The sequence below is a fragment of the Lutjanus erythropterus genome, chromosome 20, assembly GCF_056507025.1.
Source record: "Lutjanus erythropterus isolate fLutEry1 chromosome 20, fLutEry1.hap2, whole genome shotgun sequence".
In the NCBI taxonomy this organism is placed as follows: domain Eukaryota; kingdom Metazoa; phylum Chordata; class Actinopteri; order Lutjaniformes; family Lutjanidae; genus Lutjanus; species Lutjanus erythropterus.
The window spans coordinates 24,389,759-24,409,368 of record NC_139336.1 but is presented as its reverse complement, the minus strand read 5'-3'; the positions used below and the strand labels follow the sequence as shown (position 1 = coordinate 24,409,368).

The following is a 19,610-nucleotide window of genomic DNA, read 5'->3' as shown; positions in this document are numbered from 1 at the left end:
GGGTGTGTTAGTAGCAACAGACATCCTTTGGGAGCGGTGTGGTGTAACTCAGAGGGCAGAGGCTCCAGCCACGTTCCCAGAGACTCAAAAATAGTCGGGAAAACACTGAGACCAGCCACTAGTGAGGAATGCGACCCAAACTGAAGCCGTGTGTTTCGTGGATCCAGTTTGGAGAGGTTTCTGCTGGACAATGTTTCACATATTCAGTAGATCGTGAGTGTCATTTTTCTTTTAACACTTTATTCCTTGGTGTGCTTGTTGCTGTGGATGTGTACAGCACAGCTGCATGCTGTGGTTTTTGGAAACCTCTGTCTGTGCATCCGCCCACGGTTCACTCAGGACTGAACGTTGTGGCTTCATCTAACTATTTTTTGCTTCATACAGTATATGTACTAAACTACGTTCTGCATGAATTATGAAAGTAAAGAAAGGTCGGCATAGTTAATTAAAAAAGAGGAAAAGTGCTGTACATCTGAATAGCTGAAGAGGAAGGCGCTGGGAGAAAAACGAGGACACGTTTAGACTTGAACACGCAAACTATTCAGCGCCAGAGGCAAATCATGGCTTTTAAGTGCAAATAAGATCTTAGTATTGACAGCGCTTTACAATTTAGAGGCAATTATGTGCTAAAGTTTCTTCATCTGTATGAATCTGGCATTAATAAAATACAACTATGAAAAGCTTGAACAAAGTGGGAAAAGTATTGTTAGCAGAAATTATAGGTTAGATATTGTTTTTTCTATCAGTGTTTTGTCATGTTGCGTGGGAAGAAAGTCTCTGCCCTCTTTTTCTCCTCGTGAACTTGAGTGTTTGCCTGTTTCTTTGTCCAATGCCATAGGGATGTTTGAATATTCAGGTCAAGAAGTGAGAAACACACTTCCTCATCTCCTCTACTCCTTTGCACATGGTGTTATCAACTCCCCAAGCACTTGACAGTTATGCAAGAGTTCAAGAGAAAAGAGCTTTCTTGTAACTAATTTATATTTTCCTCACTCTGTGCTAAAAAATAGAATTATGCATTTTTTGTATGCACTTTTGTCCGTCTTTGCCTTCCAAACGTGCATGAACATACAGCGGTATCTTGTAAAGTTATACAGACAGGCACATGAGCACAGATGCACGGACCATTTCTATGACCTTGGCGTGCCTTAAATATTCTCAGCCTCATGGTCAAGGCTGAGTCATACACACTGATATGTCACTGTGTTGCCCCTAATAGTCTGTTATTGTCACTATGTAGCTTTGTGGTTAAAGCTTACTTACATTTCCATCATTAAATGACAAATCATCAATAATGGCTAATGAGTTGAAATCATATTTAATCTAATCTAATCTATAGTGGACTGACTCAAGGAAGCTCAGGCAGGCTGCAGGAACTCTGCAGGACTCTCTGGGACTCTCCCTATATAACTGTTTATAACTGGTAGTTTTCGTCACTGTAAAGCTAAGGCTGTCATCCTCAAAACAAAAGCCCACTGCTCTGAAAATGCATACTCCGGAGTAGGAGTTCATTGACTGCCTGCCTTCTGCCAGCCAGACTCAATTAACATATTGCTCATTCTAACTGTTATAAACATGTAGTCCTTCTAAAAGATTATTAGTGACGTTTTGTGACTTATAAACAGTCACTTAAGCATTCATTATTAATTTGAGCTATAACTAAAGTGAAATGGGCAAACAACAACACAAGTTCTGGGCCGAAATAGAAAGGACACCATGGCTGTAGTGTGTAATGTGTAACACTTCACTGATTCATGTCAGGAACTCATCCTGTTCTTCTCTAGTAGGTTATAATCTTGAAGGACAGTCTCTCAAACCATTCTGACACCTCGCTGCCCTCCAGGGTTTAACAGTAGGGCTCTCTGGATGGCCCGAAGCCAGATGATAAGTCACTTAATTGGCCAGACATCGGCCCAATTAAGCCAGCGTTTTTGCTATGCCCTGTCTTACCACAGTGATAACTATATTATCTTTGCCTCCGTCTTCTACTGCTGCCCCGTTCTCTTATGCACTGTGGTATTTTAGTGCAGAATTAATGAGTGTGTTAAGTGGAAATGGTGGTCGCAGGTGCTTTGAATTACAAAGAGAAAAGTAAAAAGATGTTTCTTTGGTTGCGAAGGCTGTTTTCTTAGGCTTAAAATAATGAATCAGCCCTGACCTACCAAGGTTATTTGTTGGCAGTTTCAAAGTGGACTGAGTTGGCTGGCTTTTAAAAGCACCTGTAATTATAACAAACACATACTCAACAGGAACCAGCCGTCATCTAGCACATATTTTGTCAGATATCTGATTCATTTAGAGCTGATTCATTTCCTCACAGCAGATAGGTACTGTAGTGCTGGTTATACTTTAAGGGTATGGTTAAACTAGTTAGATGTACAAGAACATCTTGTACATCTAACTAGTTTAACACAGCAATGGAAAGAGAGCTGTACCCAGCATGCTGGTCGGCATATTAACAACTACTAGGTCTCCCCTCTCAATTCACTGCACAGTTTGTACTGGTGGTTATAACACACTACTAATGAATATGTCCTGTAGATCCCACAGGCTTGCACTAAACAATGCACTTCCTTCCTTGGTTCTCAGTGAGACACCCACCAAAAATCAATATTATGTCTATATCATCTGAGACTAGATATTGTTATATCATGATATGGCATAAGTGTTTTCTTCTCCTAGTTTTAAAGGCTGCATTACAGTAAAGTGATGTAATTTTCCGACTGTTCTAGCTGTTCTATTATTTTCCTCCTTTTTACCCACTTAGTCATCATATCCACATCACTGATGTATTTTGCAAAAGTGTTAGTATTTTGTGAAAGCACCAGTAGTCATCCCTACAGTGTTGTCACAATATTCATATCAAGGTATTTGGTCAAAAACATCATAATAATTTATTGTGCCTAAAACGCTCAGCCCTGCTGCTAAGTGTGAAATGGATTGGATGAATGGTGGTCAAGAAAATCAAAGGACAGATGTGCATAAAGATGGATGAAGACTCCATTTTAGTTGGATTAAACTGTGTGTGACAGAAAGAGGAATATCTGAGTTCTTGTTTCTCGTTTTGTTGATCATGAAAAGTAGGACCTGATTAATATCTTAGAAACCATTTGTCATGAGACAAATATTCTTGTATTTGCTTAAATGCTGTATTTTACATTTCAGTACAATATTTATTTATGTGTCATATTAGACATTATTTTATGACAGTTATTAAAGGCAAAAGCAGACATTTAAACAATACATTTTTGCATAGTTTGATCAGTCACAATCATATTTACTCTTCTCTTCCTGTTTCTGGCAGCATCGTCCTGTGTGCGTGAGTGTTGTTGCTGCTCGGGGAATACCGCATGTGTGTGAATGTGTGTGGGTGACGAGTCACACTGGGCCAGGGACATGAAGTCATGAGGCAGATTATTCCACTAGGCTGTATGACAAAAAGCAAACTGTGTGTATTCTAGTAAAGCCACATTCAATCATGGTGTGTTTTTTCCCCTACGTGTCCCGTAAAGTAAATCAATATACCAATCATACCACATTGGTGAGTTCCCAGAAAGCTATTAGTCATTTCTATGACATTTGTCCTTTGCCCTCTGACTATAGCTGCTAGTTAAGGGGTTACTCATTAGTGTGACCTTTGACCTCATTATAAATTGTCCTTGCAGTGTTTTGGCTGTCCTGTTTTGGCCTCACCCACCTATTATAATGACTGAATAGAGTGACACAAGTAGACTCTCCTTTATAGAAGCTACGTAATATGCTCCAATGACCCTTTGACTTTTGGCTCATAAAACTCGCCTGGGAAGAGAAATAAGATGAGTAAGAAGAATTCACCACTTGTGTCACATCCTGCAGAGCTTGGCACGGATAAATACTCTCATAAAACCCCTGCAAATGTATAAAAAGAGCTAAACAGTCCTCACAGATCATCACAGGTAATTGGCGTGCTGTGTTCTGCAGCTGCTAGTGTCATCTACTGCATCCAGCGGTTTGTATTTCGCGGCCAGCTGTTCTGTTCTCTTTCACTCAGCGCATGACCTCAGAGCCAAACCCCAGCCGGCCTGCTCCGGAGCAGTTCCTCGTCGCTCCGTATTGGTCTCCTGCGGTGAGCGTCCTAGCAGATGTTACACTGAATTACCTCCCAGCCTAGCAGGGAGGCTACGCTCTCGCTGTAATCAAGCTGTGCATGCGTGTATGTGTGTTACTACTCAGTCTGGCTCAGAGGCTGCGTTAGCTCTCCCAACAGTTGTTCTCCAGCCACCTGATCGCATTTATAGCAGCCAACCTTTCCTACAGTGTAGCCTGTCTGCCAGCGCTCTGAGTCAGGCTTCCCTACAGACTCCTAAAAAAGGGCCTGGAGGAGCTGATTGTTTGGGAGATACTGAATCTTTTCTATTTTCTTGTGTGTATGTGTCTGTTTTAGAGCCAGACCAACATATCGACCATATCGCACTGGTATATGTTGTTCGATATGTGCCTATTATTATTTTTTTTTTGTTCTTTTTTTTACACAAAAAATGTAGATTGTTTTATATTTTTGTTAGCTTTATAAGCAGTATTTTATGTATATTTGATCCTTTTTGATAACCAAAGTTTAATATATGTACCGATATACCGATATTATACCAATATTAGGGAGTAAAAATATTTCCAATATTAATATATCAGCATGTATTCTTTCTTCAGAATATAATATGCAGAATATAGAACATATCCATACATAAACACATATGTTGTACATTGATCCCTAAAAAACAAAAATGATATCAGGGCACTGGAAGAGTAAACTTATTTCAGTTCATTTTCAGTTCAGTTCAATTTTTTTTGAATAGCACCAAATCATGGCAAGTTATCTCAGGGCACTTTGTATATAGACCAGTTGTAAAATGTACTCTTTATAAACCCAGTTGTTCCCACCAAGAGCGAGCACTAAGACAACTGTAGTATGGAAAACTTCTTTTTAACAGGCAGAAACCTTGAGTGGATCCAGGCTCGTCATTAATGGTCGGTGGTCTTCCACTGGAACTGAACTGAACTATAAATAAAGAACACAAGTAGATTAAAATAAGTGTGTATATTAAACATGAATTCTGAAAAGGGATCAAATATAGTTAAAACTGCTGATTATAAAGGTAACAAATAGAAATAATCTGCATTATGTTCTGTCAAAAAAAAGTTTTGATACAGGCGAGTATTGATCGCCAACTATTTTGATAATTGAATGATTGTTTTGAGGATTTTTTTAAAGGAAAAAAGTCAAAATTCTTCAAAAATATGAATATTTTCTGGTTTCTTCATCCCTCTATGACAGTAAACAGAATATTTTTGGATTGTGGACAAAACAAGATATTTCAGGATGTCACCTTGGGCTTTGGGAAACACTGATTAACATTTTTCACCATTTTCTGACATTTTATAGACCAAACAACTAATCAATTAATGAAAAACTAATTAACAGATATTTGTCAAAGAATTAGTCCTTCATTGCTGCCCTAATTATATATTCTCTATATAATATTCTGTATAAAGAATACTGGCACATATATCGGTATCTGCATCGACCCCAAAGTGCAGCATCGGTTGGGTTCTGGTGTGTTCAGTCTGAAGGGGTGTGTGTGTGTGTGTGTGTGTTTGCATGTGTCTCATTCTTGCCGTTAAAAGCTTCCTTCCTCTGTGTAAATGAAAGGCCGTCTTTGTGTGGGGCCTCTTCCTTCTATACTTTAAGATAATGTGTTCTTCCATCTATAGCACTAACTGGTTTTTCTTGACAAAAGTGGTCACACCATAGCTTCAGTTTTTATTCCCTCTTGTTTGGTGCGGCGATGCCTGAGGCAGTGTCTCTCTCTTCCCTCTTCCCGGCATAATCTCTCTTTTGTCTTGTGTGCATTAGACCGCTGGCGTTGTAAAAGCCTAAAGAGCCGGCGCTGCTGACCAGCACAGGTGCTGCAAAGCACTAATGCACTGGATATGGACCAACACGAACTTCACTGTGCCCACTCATCTGTGCTTCGCATCTGTTTAAATGTACATTTTCGTGTTTTCTCTTTCGTTGTCATTGTTATCGCTCTCATAGCCATCTACACCGCAGCCAATCAGGACTCAAAGAGGTCACGGATGGATGAGCAGGAAGGGTGTTTTTGATTGAGAGTGTCAGTCTGAGTGTGCTGCGCGGAAATTTTCCTCTAAGGGTTATTGGCAGAGGGAATTATAGACGGGCTGTCACATTAGCTGCTGCATCTCCAGCTCACTTTGCTCACTCACAACCTCGACCCTCTGTCTCCGTCTTCGTCTCCAGAGATCAGTCTTTCTCTGCAGCGTATCTGACTTCGACAGCGAATGAGCTTTGCTCTGCCGTTCTGTTGACTGGATCTTCCAGTTGCCCCTGATTGGTGTTTGGGCTCCAAGGCCTGTAGCCACATGTCAGTGGTTCAGCTCACACATCCACCGTTCTGCACCAGCAGCATCTGACAGGACCCCCCCTAGTCTCTTTCTCTCACCGTCTCCTCCCTACTCCTCTTTCTGTCTCTGAGCCAGACGTTTGTATTGTTGTCTATATTCTCCTGCTACCCATCACCCAACTGTTCACTCCAGTGCAGATGACAATAGACAGATGGCAGGTTGATGCACAAAAAAACTACATTTTCACAGGTTTAGCCAAACAAAAAATGCTAGTGTAGGGTTCAATGTCAGAGTCTGTGTTAAGGAAAATCAGACATTTTCTTCTAAACACATTGAAAAACCCACTCTCCCTAACAGTCAGTCACAAACGTATCTTTAGCAACTGTTTCAGTCAAAATCACAAATCAGTCCAGCAATTACTGCTCACTTTAGTTCCAACAACCCGAAGTTGATCAAATAAATAATACAGTCCCGTTGCAGACCGGACTGAGTTGATCCTCCAGCGAGTTGATAGGTCACTGTCCTCTGGCTCTGGTGCCTCAAACATGTCCATACATGTCCAATAAAGCTGCTAGATGGTGCGTCCATGTTTCAGGTCGCAGTGGTGTTCGAGACAGTGGTGCAGACACACCCCCAGCATTTCAGAGCAGAGGGAACTGCTAATTTTTTCATGATTTTGAGACCCAATTTTATGTACTTTTGCATTTTTTAATGATTCAAATTTGGCTGAGTGGTTAATAAAACATTTCTGTGGTGTGACAAACTCAGAAAACATTTATTATTGCTCTACACAGGCTTTAATGTTTCGCTTGCCATGTTGGGCAAGTGGGTCAGAAATCTTTGCCCAAAGTCAACTTTACTTGGCCCTGTACAAACTGGTTTATTTAATAGGGCTTATCAAGTTACAACAAAGTGTATCTACAGCTACAGTGTCTATAAAAAGTTAGAAAATAGTGAAAAATGTCCATGCCAGTATTTCAAAGTCTAGTTTGATTTCTTTAAATATTTTGTTTTGTCAGTTGAAAGCCTAGAGATATTCACTTTAATGTGATGATAGTGGGGAATCTTGAGAGGCTTAAAACAGTATAAAAAATGACTTTAACTATTAATGATAATAAAAATTTTGATTTTTTCATAAATTTTTTACCAGTTGCTAGATTTATTAGCCCAACATGGCATTTTACTTGCAATCCTTATTGGTGAGCCTTGGATTGCTGAATAATATGCAGAACTGACACATGAATCATCAAAAAACTCTTGACACCGACTGCAGCAGAAGTTGAACTTCCTCTCTGAGCTCTCTGAGTGCTTCATTATTACCGCCAAGCACTGGGAAAGACAAACCACATCTGCTCGGATCAAATGAGCGATCAGGCCCGTGACAGAGTACTCCTGCAATGTGACAGACACATAATTGTTTCATCACGGCCTGTGGTCCTTTCCACTGAGTCAGCGCCAGAGCAGTGGGAATAATGGACACTTTATTGTGCGAGGCTTGATGCAGGAATAATGGCTTATTTGTCCGGTCGCCTGTCTCTGCAGTGCATGTGTTTCATAATCAAGCTTGAACAATTACTGGGCGATTGTGCGCGCACGGTACGTGTTTCGCTGTTAACTGTGATGTTTTTCCACTTTGATGTTTGAGTTAGGGCCCAGGTGCTCGCAGAGTGGTTGGTTCTGCTGGCTGGCTGCAGCTTTTTCTTTTTTTTTTGTCCCATCTACAAGCTGCGCCAGCTGTGAGAGGCACCGCCTCAGCAGGGATGTACATATGATGAAAACTCTGTGTTGTAACCTCACCTGAAGCAGACTGTTACAAACCACTTGTCTAACCACTGCGCTACAGTTCTTACTAAACCATCTCATCTGGTTTCACAACTGAAGGCTGACGAGCTTCATGTCCAACATGCAACACTTCTGTTTTGTCACCTCTGCTGTCAAGCTGTGTTCATGGTTGTACATGAGCTTTCAGTGTAAACAACATGATAAAATGTTGTAATATAGAGATGCGTGACAAATTAGAGGAAAAACAAACATAAAGTGAGGTGTTGGCTCACAACAGAGGTAAGCAAATAAATATCAAAATGCCCACAAGGTCTTTATCAATGCTTTCCACTGTACTGAAGGAATTTCCAGAATTTGTAATCATCTGGATGAAAAACTATTGTCTGCTGCATGATCAAAGATTTTTAGAGCTTCAATGATTAGTTGATTAATTGATCTGTCTAGGCGATGATCTGTCAATTATGGTATTACTAATCATAAGTAAACATTATTAATTATTGTTTCATTGTTTAACAGTGAAATAACTATTGACTATTCAAGTTTAATTAACTATCAATTTACTTACCTCCACAGGAATGAGAGCTAAATGTCGTCATAAATTGAGATATCAATAATTTCTCACCCTTTATGTGTCCAGGAGGCTCTGCTTGTTGATATGCATGCCCACCAGCACACAGGTCGCATGTGTTTGTTTGTTACAGAGCATTATTAACAAATAATTGCTGTGCCAGTCTGCAAGTGGAGAGCATATTGATTGTTTTAAATGCTGGTCTAACAGCAAAGCAGAATGCTGTGTCAACACTGTGCAGGGCGGTAACCACAGTAAACACTGTTCGCAAGAAGACTTACATCAGGCAGCTTAACACTAGCAATAACTAGAGGCCTCTCTTGAGAAATGTAGTTGTTGTTTTAGTTATGTCAGAAGCTTTAGCTTTGGTCATTAGGGTCATTTTGCATGTCGGTTTTATATAGTAACGTGAGTGGAAGCCCATGTGAGGATTAACACCACTTCACATGTGCTATAACGTGCTGTTGTTTTAGTGCATGTGATCAATGCATAATCTTGTAGCAATACAACAGGATGTAGACTTTTTAAAGTGCTGTTATTTGGAGTTGCACTACTTTAATTCAGCCTATCTTGATCCATCAGTTTAAACATAGTCCCTTGAGGTGCCGCCAGCAAGTCAGTGTGTTAGAAGTCTAAGTGCCCTGACGCCTATATGAGTCCGAGGTTTCAGACTATATCAGATCCCAGACAGGGTATCAGATGAACTCTTTTTACAGGATGCAGAGACAAAGCGCACTGGGTGCAGCCCAGACACACTCAGAATCCATTACTCTGTGCCACTCTCCCCGCCACTTACTCCTAACTGAGTTTCTATTGAACTCAGCCGAGCAGCGTGTCTCGATCTCAGACTGCGCTGATAGGACGGTGGCCTGATGCAGGGGCATAAATTCCTGAATAGTCAGTCTACATCTCCAGCCAACCAGGTGCTCAAATGATAAAAATCTGAATCTAACAGATGACTCAGCAACACTTACTGATGTCCCAGAAAAAACTAAATTGCATCAGACTGTTTGATACCATTTTCGCTAGTCATCCCTCCTCAATTCTGTCTTGAACAGATAGTATTATTTGGCACACCCCTAGTTTGGAGAAACAGCAGGAGAACTAGTGTAGGAAACTATCAATTGTACTTCAGCAAAATGTGTTTTAGCATTTAAAAAAAAGGCTCACAAAAAAAGAAAAAAAAAGTCATTATCAGTGTAAGTGGACACCATATTTAGAAAGTTTGCATTACTTTGCCTTGCTGTCAAACAGCCTTTTCTTACTGGAAACTACCATTATTAAAAGCAAATATCACTCTCTTCAAACAAACAAGACTCCACTGGCAAAATTAGTAATTTTACCTCACAGAACACAGAAGTTGCTGGTCTACTGGTTGCTTAGTTTGTTTGTTATTTGTTATTAAATGACTTTGGTGTTTTAAAAGGTTAGTTTGCATTCGTCAAACAGTAACAAGAACAAACTTAGGCAGTAGTAGACCAGCAGCTCCTGTGTCCTGAGAAGTAAAATTACTGATTTTGCCTGTGAGGTTTGGTTGGGGTGGAATGAGTGACATTTGGCTTATATAATGTTCGTTTCCTGTCAGAAAAGGCTGTCTGATGGCAATGTAAATCAGTGAAAATATTCAAAATATAATGTACACTTAAAATGATACTGTTTTTCTTTTTAGGAGAATAAGTTATGCTGCTGATCATGTTCACAGCAGTACATTGCTTAGTTTCCATGCTGGTACTATAACTAATATACCGACTATCCCCCATCAATAAAAAAGTTAGTTGTTTTTTCAATTTCCATAAGAAAACCTGAGGGTAACTGTCAGAAAATTTAAATATTTCTTGAATTATCGCAAAAAGTTTCTACACTTGGCAGAGGTGAAAAAGTTGGCATATAGAAACAGAAGGCCCCATAAAGGAGGAACAGATGTTTTTGAATGCACCTTGATCTTATGGTACCTGCCTCTGCTTCTTCTACTGCTGACAGAGCTTTCATCCCATGCTGCTGCTCACTGTTTCCTGCGTCCACTCGAACAGAAGGCCAAAAAATAAAGAATAACGTGGGTGTACAGAACTGCAATATCCCCGGTCTGAGTCTAGACGGCGGACCTTTCTTTCACTACAGCACCTGATAAAAACACCACAGGGTGAATGACGATGAAAAGACACGAATGGATATGCAGAGCGACTGGTGCTCGATCAGTTATGTAATCCTGTCACATCACATTCACATTTTGTTTTGCTAAAGTTTCAGAACTGTCCTTAAAAATTTAAAAAGACTTTTTTTGCATGATCATAGAACAGATGAGTTCTGAGACATTGCAGAATAATCAGTGAAAAGGAAGAGAAAAGGGGCACAGGTACAGTTCATAATGCATATAAATGGTTCAGACAAAAAAGTTAAAAGATTAGATGACTGTAACAATCCCATTTTTTCCTGTATTTATCTCCCTTCTCCCTTGTAGTCGAAGAGTGAAAGTCATTTTCTCCATTCAGTGAATAGTTATGTTGATAAGAAGTGCAATGGCAGGATTTTTTTTTTTTTATCTTGCAGCTATAAAAGTCTCCATAAGGCATGTGTTGCTTTTACTGGGACCTTTAGGATTATTTCCAAGGTACAAATAGGTAAAACAAGAGTCAGATTCCAAGTCCAGAATCCTTGAGACTAAATGGACCACTCAAAAGCATTATGGGCGAGATAAAAAAATATGAACCAGCAAAAATATGTGCATTTTAATAGACACATAACTATTTTCATACATAAATACAAATCTGTGTGTCCCTTCAGTTGAATGTGCTCTCATACAAGCATTTCACCTCGTTATATATCTAAACATAGGGTATTATGGATACAGAATGAACATTGGTCTTTGCAACATCTCCTGTAATTCTGACAAGGTCTTGTTCTTTATGGCTTGACCTTTTCAATTATGTATTTTACCCCAGGGCTTTATACAATCCTGTCTGTGTGTAGAAGCCACTGAAAGTTTCTCAACTATCAGAACTACAGCCTCCTTACAGATTCTCCTCGGTAGTGTCTGAAATATTTAGGTGGCCCCGAATGAAGCCCAGAAGACGGAGAGGGCTCGACTGATTAGTGGCCAAGAGAAAAGGAGAAGGGAGATAAACACAGTGGGAGAGATAAACAGAACAGAGAGAGAAGAAGAGAGTGGGATGGAAAGATGTCTACCAGAGAGTCAGAAAAAGTCCCCTGAACATAAACTGTACCCGGCCACCTGAGGTAAACACTGAATGAGAGGATAGAAGGCGGAGCAATGGAGGATTTTCAAGGACAGAAAAGGACATTTGCTGAGAATAGACGACGTGGGGGGAAGGGAACCAAAAAGAGAGAAATGAGACGAGGACAGCAGGCTTTTAATACCAGTTGTTATTTGCAGAAGGCTGACACGAACAGTGTGTCAAACTGGGTGATACAGAAGTTACGAGCAGATTTCACACGCCAGACAGTCTTTCATTGTCATCATTACAAAGTGGCCGACAATAGGCTCTAAATTACACGTTACAGTACAATTTAATACAGTGCCATACGGATGACAGGCAGCATTATTATTCATCAATTCACACACAGTCTCCCACCATTTCCACTGACACTAATGTTCTAATATGATATGCTGAGAGAAAAGGAAAATTACAATGGAAGAATAATATATATTCCTTTATGAAGATGCATTCCTCTCTATGCGGTAATTTCTCTTCACAACATGCAGAATATTACTCCAGAGGGTCTTGCTTTTGGCAAGCTATGCTGTCGGTATTTTCCAAAGTTCCAGTCCATTTTCACAGGAATAATACTCCTTGTATCCTATTAGCTGTGACTAAATGTTAGTGTTTGTAGCAGTGGTAGTTTTCTTTCCAGACATCATCATGCAGCTTTTGGGATTGTAGACTGTTGTTCAGATGCACAATTTGGATTATTTATTATAAATGTGGATAGTCTGTATACTATATATACATATACTATATAGCTACAGTTAGGTGATTTGAAGAGAGTAATATTGGTTTATATAATGGCCATTTCTCAGTATCCCATCCAAAAATGATGTCTGACAGTGAGGTAAAGCGGTGAAAATATTGTAACTATAGCATACACTTTAGCTTATATTAGATCGATCTTTTTTAAGTGACTAAAATACCTTTTGTTGCTGAACTGCGGGTGTGTTGACTGTCATCTACTGTAGGTAATGACTCAATAAGTACCTCAGACAGTCCCACATTAAATAACCCAAACTATCCCTTTAAATTCTTATCCCTTCCTGTCTCCAACAGCACATCCCACTAGAAAACCCCTTTTTCCCCTCCTCTCCTCTCACTTGACTCGCTCTCTGTTCTGCCCGGTACCCACTCAGCCAATCACAAAGCAGAGCTAGGTGCAAACACACTTCCCCTGCAGCTGTGCTTTGGAAAAGGCTAGAAGCTCCTAAAACTGGATCCTCATATGCAAAGCAATCCTTGAGATGTTTGCACATGTATTTTTATTTCATTTCAGAGGATGAAATTTTGCCTCTGTGTGTGCATAAGTACGAGATAAAAAGGAAAGCTAGAGCCCTGATCATTATCCACTTCACATTGGACCGAGGATTTGACTACAAAGCTGGCTGACTGTACAAAGGGCTACATGCGGTTGCTAATCTGTCATTACGGGTGCTGCATTTTTCCTGGAATGCTCTTCTTTCAAAACACAGAAGGGATGTACAGTACACACACACACACACACACACACGCAAACTACTCACATACATGGGATTAGTGTGTAAGCCGTCCATAGAGGGCACTATTAACAGAATGCTCTCACTCATTACACTAGCAATTGACCCTCTGTCTTCCTCGTCCTGCCAGTGTCTGAGTGTCAGGGGCTGATGTTTGTGCAGCTCGCCTGTCGCCGCTTACATCCCCTCAGCTTTTCATCCTCTTATCACTGTGAGGCTGACTGGAACACAGGCAAGGTTGATGGTTATTATAAACACAAGCGCACTCAGGGCGGGTGTTTCACTCTGTACATGTGACTTATGACTAAAAACTATTACTTTTTCCTAACTTGTACATGTTGGTGAATAAAATGGCTGTAAACACTTCAACATAAGTAGTTATTAGTGAATGTCAGAAGGAATAGATGTTGGATGAAATAAAAATCTCAATAATCATTCAGTGTATGGTCAAGTATGCACTGCACGGAGGCACACGTTTACTCTTTCCTGGTTACTTTTAGCCAGTCTTTTGACTAAAAAGCCATTAGTGTTTGCCATATTCTAGTCATCTGAAATGTTTTAGTTTCAGTCTTGTTTAAGTCAACAAAATCTGGTGGATGTGGAGATGTAGGGGTTTGGAGGCTATATACATATGTATATGTAGTACATTATTTTTTATTTTTGATATAATATTTTAGTGTGCGTTTGACTGTTTATTCCCTTTTTTTATTTTTATGTATGATGTTGTTTCTTCTATTATAATTTTTTGTGTTCATTATATGCTTGTCAAATTTAATGCAAAGTCAAATTAAATTTTTAAACTTTTTAAAACTTTTCTTTTTTTTTTTATTTGAAAAAAAAAGTAGAAGTAGAAGGTAGTATAAACAAAATTAACAGGCATCCAAGGGATCCACAGCTCTCTGTGTTTGCATCCATTCGTGACTATGATAAAGGTCTTAAAGTGCAATGCCTACATCTTATGTCTAGGATTAAGTAGATTACATTTTTGTTCATATTTGTTTCAATTTGAGGACACGGAAACTTTTAACTGATTATCTTTAGCATGGTGACTGATCTTTTAAGTTAGGATCTAAGATCAGCAAATCAGTACAGGACAGTAGTGGTTTCTTTTAGCTTGTATTGTATTTCAAATGTACTGAAAACACGCCACCTTGGGTTAGCTGATAAAATAATATTAGCTTGAAAAAAAGATAAATAAAAAACGTAAACATTAACTTTGCATACATTTCGGGATGACTTGCTTGCAAATGTTGCTTGTGTTTTTACCTGTGATTGTTGACCCACATGACTTTTGAAGGGTTGAGGTTTCCTTGCCATCAGATGTGAAATTGGATTTCATTTCAATTGTCTGTTCTTTTCTTTCCCCCAAAAGTTGACATTTCTGTTCATTTTGAGACATGCAGCAAGTGCATGCTAGTTCGTTAAGTTCTGAATGGATAACTTCCCATCTCATCCTTCCCAAGCATTTTTCTCTCAATTTTATTTATTGTAGAAGGTGTCAATAGATTTTGTGTTGTTTTTATCATCATCACAGTTTTTATTCATCGTCTTGTTTTCGTGAGTGGAAAATGTAGTTGATGAAATCTATAAGGGAAGATTGTCCTAAATTAACACGGCATCAAACACAACAAACAGTGGATAGCTCTATGTTTTATCTCGTAATCTTCTCTGGCTGAGTAATGGCCATGAACAGAGCTTTGGGGCTGTCAGAATATTGAACTTTCTAAAGTGCACTCTGAGCTCCAATCATAATGCGATGGAGAAGAGTTGACCGGGTTACGAGTGTTTGCGTGGTGTGTGTTAAATGGAGCTCCACAGAACAGATAGCAAGTTGGTTTATCTCTGCAAAGCATTAACACATCGTGGAAATGATCTAATCCTGACCATTAATGATAATCAATGCTATGAAATGCTTCCTATTTATAGTGGTTCCACTGCATCAGTTTGCAGCTCAGCTTGACTCAAACCTTTTTCCTTCATTTATTAATGTTTCGAGTAATAAATGAGAAGTCTCAGAGCATCCATTAGCAAGTGAGCTCAGAAGTGGGTGCATGAACATGTGTTGATGTAGTGTGCGAGCTTGTCACACTGAGGACTCGCTGACTTTGAGGCAAGTGGAGCATCCACTCTTCGTCATCCTCACACTCTGTCGCTTCACACTCACCATGAAACGCTCGCTAATACGCACGGTGCATATGCTGCCACTCTCTCACTTCCTTGACTCAGACTCCGCACGGTGACTCAGTCAGTTCTCTTCCTTTTTTCCACCCTTAGATCTCATCTGATGCCAAGGCTGAAGGAGTCTCGCTCCCATGAGTCATTGCTCAGCCCCAGTAGCGCTGTGGAAGCCCTGGACCTAAGCATGGAGGACGAGGTTGTCATCAAGCCTGTGCACAGCAGCATACTCGGGCAGGACTACTGCTTTGAGGTGAGGGGGAACACACACACACACCCACACACCCACACACACACACACACACACACACACACGGTACAGTACAAGAACACACATACATGTCTCTCCACAGTCCTACAAAGCATTCTCACTACTGGCCCTGTTTCATTAAAGGGTCTGCAGACAGCCATACATCTGGCATCGCTATAGGGTTGCAAAAGAGGAAGAAAGGAGTTATTTCAGGCATTCAAGGCTTCACAGTGAAAGGTCATGTTCTGCATAGACAGTGTGTGGTGAGTGACATTTGGAGCACTTCCAAATCATCAGTAAAAAAAAAGCCATGACCTAAGGAAATTTCTGTCTCTCTGAGCAAAAGTCAAGTATTCAAGCTGCACCCAAGGAGCACTTTACAAGCTGGATTTATTTATCATCACACAACTCAGGGTTGTATAGCAAGACAAAGATGTAGTTTTTCTTTTACTACTTAAAAAAAAAAAAACATGGTGAAACCATGACCAATATTTATACTTTTTTGTAGGAAATGTCCAGTCAATGCTTAAAGCTGCACTAATCAATATTTTTCTATTTGCAAAGCATCAGATGACTAATGTATATGGTGTTGCTCATGGTGATGACGCCACCGAGAATTATCACCAAACTCTGCAGTTCCTCTCAGCTCTACAGCACAATTTAGCATCTTTCGGTTCAGTTTGTTTTTTACAATTTTGATGATTTGGTTCACTCTCACTGCTCTCATCAACCTTCATTTTTAGTGACAGAACCCTGATAAACCTATTATGCTATGCTACAAGCACAGCACCAAATCCATAAATAAGCAGTAATATGTAGTGAGCACATCATTATTGCGAAATAAACCCTGGAAGAGTGATGCAGGGGTTTATTTTGCAATAATGACCTGCTCCTGCATTCATTACTCCTCGTATTACATGGGCAGTTGACAAAAACAATCAACTTGTCATAAAAAATGATTTAAAAATTGTTTTATTGCTTCGTCCAGAGCCTATGATCATAACTGTGTCTGTCATTAATAGTAGCAGTCTGCTATTAAGAAATAACAGACCATAGAATGTTGTAATTGACCAATCAGAAAAGAGTGTTCAACAAGGCTTTGTTATAAACTAAGTCAGTAATTTACTAGTGAATAAAGTAGAGCATTTAGCTGCTAACGAGCCAGATATGACACCTAGAAACTGGATATTATTAATATTGGACTTGGATTATTCAGGTGGCCCTAAACATGACAGTGAACAATGAACGCTGATGTTGTTCCATGTCAGCTGGTAGTGTAAATTGGCAACATGCCTGACGTATTTTTTTCCCATAGCAACGTGGACTGCAGTTAATTATTTTCATTAACTGATCTGATTCTGCTGAATAGTTTCTCCAATAATTATTTGTTCTAAAAAATATCAGCAAACAGTGAAAATGGCCATTACAATCATTAGAAAATGAAACAACAGCTGGAAACAGCTCTTGTGACCCAGCAGCTCATTGCTCTTCACATCTCATATGTTGATTAGCTGCTGATGACCAATTATAGCCAAAGGTTCAGATACAGACAACTTGAAAGGTTGTATGTATGAAAGGTTACATCCTTTTGACCATCAATCGACTGGAGTAATTTACAACAAGCCTCAAATTATTGTAGGATTCATGTGTGCACGATACAAGTGCATAAACATTCGTTTGCAGCTGTAGCATTAGCTCGGGAGATTTGGTAGCCTCGGGGTGAAAGAAACTAATGAATACTTCCGATCCTGCAATGTCTACTGTGGAGACCAAAAATCTCCACTAATCTTTATTATCCTGCTCATTACATCATTCTGCTTCTTTTTTTCCTACGCTCTCTGTTCTCACTCTCTGTCCCGCTGTGAATTTTTTAATCATCCAGTTATCACCCAGCCTGCCAAGCAGTCATCTGTCTCCTCTGTCCATTCACACCATTCAGTTGTTTCTCAGCACTGCCAAGTCGTCTTCAGTCCCCTCTTCATATCCACTAGTCTGTGTTTGTGTGTGTGTGTGTGTGTGTGTGTGTGTGTGTGTGTGTGTGTGTGTGTGTGTGTGTGTGTGTGTGTGTGTGTATGTTGTTGATAAGCTTCTTTGCCATCAGAGACAAAGTGGTATTTATGAACTAAGTTTAGCAACAATGTCTGTTCCACTTATTCTCTGTCATTGTTATGCATGAGGTTTGATCATTAAAGTGTTCGTTTTCCTTCTGTGTCTCTGCGGTAGGTCACCACCTCCACAGGAAGCAAATGTTTTTCCTGCCGTTCATCAGCCGAGAGAGACAAATGGATGGAGAACCTGAGGAGAGCGGTACAACCCAACAAGGTAAACACATAGTACATTCTTTTAAAAAAAAAAGGTGCTAGTTAGAACCATAATGGGGTCTTCTGCTTGTCCTCAGAAGATAACCCTTTTTGGTTCATGGTAGAACCTTTTATAAAGTTTCCACCTCAAAGCCTTCAAGAGAGTTCCTCTAAGAACCCAACGTAAAGTGTTCTTCTACCAAAAACCTGCCTTATATTTCAAGGGTTTCATCTAGAACACCCTGAGGGGGTTCTACAGAGAATCTTTTTATTTTCCAAGGGTTTAATCTAGAACACACCCAGGGGGTTCGGCTGCAGTCTGTCTATCAAACCCTTGATGAAAGAGTTCTTCTTTCTTCCAAAGGGGGTTCTTTGGTTGAAAAGGGCTCTTGATGGAACCTTTAGTCTCACAAAGAACCCTTGATGAACCCCCTACTTCCAAAAAGGGTTCTTCAGAAGCAAATGGTTTTGAGTACTTTAGTACTTGCGGGAAAAACCCTTTTGAAACCCTCATTTCTGAAAATGTGTGTGGGATGAGACTGTTAAGTAATCAGCTCTAATAAGTTGGTGTACAAGTGTCCCAATTCCAAACCACACTTTCCAAACGTTGATTAGTGTGAAGGCGGTGAGCTACATGGCGTTGACGTCGTGTCACTGCTGTATGGAACAATGCAGCGTGATATGTTGACATCCAGCTGTTCTCCTTCTGCACTGTACACCTCAGGAGCAGAGGACACAAAGGTTGCAGGGAGGAACACCAACATTCCCAAAGTGTTTTTCTCTTGAGCGTTGATACCATCTGTAACTCTTTACAAACACAGCTGTGGCAGAGGAAGAGTCGCAAACATATCAAGCCAAGAAAATAGTCTTAATCTCACAGCGTCTTTGCTCCTTCATCTGTCATTATTTAGCAAATTACTCACTAATTAGAACTTTGGAAAACATTTTTTTTTTTTTTTGAAAAGTTCCCTAATAGTGTCAGAGTCCTCCCTCTTCTCAGCTATTTTGGCAAGAATGTGTTATTTCTGTTTTTCGTTTTTAATTATTCCGTGATTTTGAGAGATTAGATGCAGCGTAATGTTTTTTTGGCAAACATAGGAAGTGGGAACAGATACTGAAATTCTTTGGAGTAAGATAAGTAAGTCTCCGCAGTTGTGTTCAAGAGTTTGAACATATTTCACTTTAAAGTTGGGGTGCAGGACTTGCCAAACAAGTTCACATAATGCTGACTAAACTTATCTCTCCAAGGTAAATCCCTCTGTATATCACAGTTTTTAAATCTGGTGTCCGTGGCGACATTCCTGTGCTGGTGCACTGGTAGTGATCCCTTTTACGTCACTTAGCGATGATTGGGTTGCCAGAGTTACAGGGCGGAAAACCGTAGCAACAGAGTGGGCTACAGCAGCTATGCAAGTA

General features: G+C 39.9%; 1 protein-coding gene across 11 annotated transcripts in view; it reads left to right on the top strand.

Moving 5' to 3' along the window:
* dab2ipb (DAB2 interacting protein b) overlaps nucleotides 1–19,610 on the top strand; it is a 215,355-nt gene that overhangs the window by 135,449 nt on the left and 60,296 nt on the right. For 10 of the 11 annotated variants that reach the window (XM_084745330.1, XM_084745329.1, XM_084745333.1 and 7 more), the window contains 2 exons: nucleotides 15,744–15,897; nucleotides 18,118–18,216. In XM_084745330.1, coding sequence (XP_084601456.1) covers nucleotides 15,744–15,897; nucleotides 18,118–18,216 — 253 coding nt within the window. Of the gene's footprint in view, nucleotides 1–68; nucleotides 214–15,743; nucleotides 15,898–18,117; nucleotides 18,217–19,610 lie in introns of those variants that run through there. The other variant, XM_084745337.1, reaches the window with a different exon arrangement.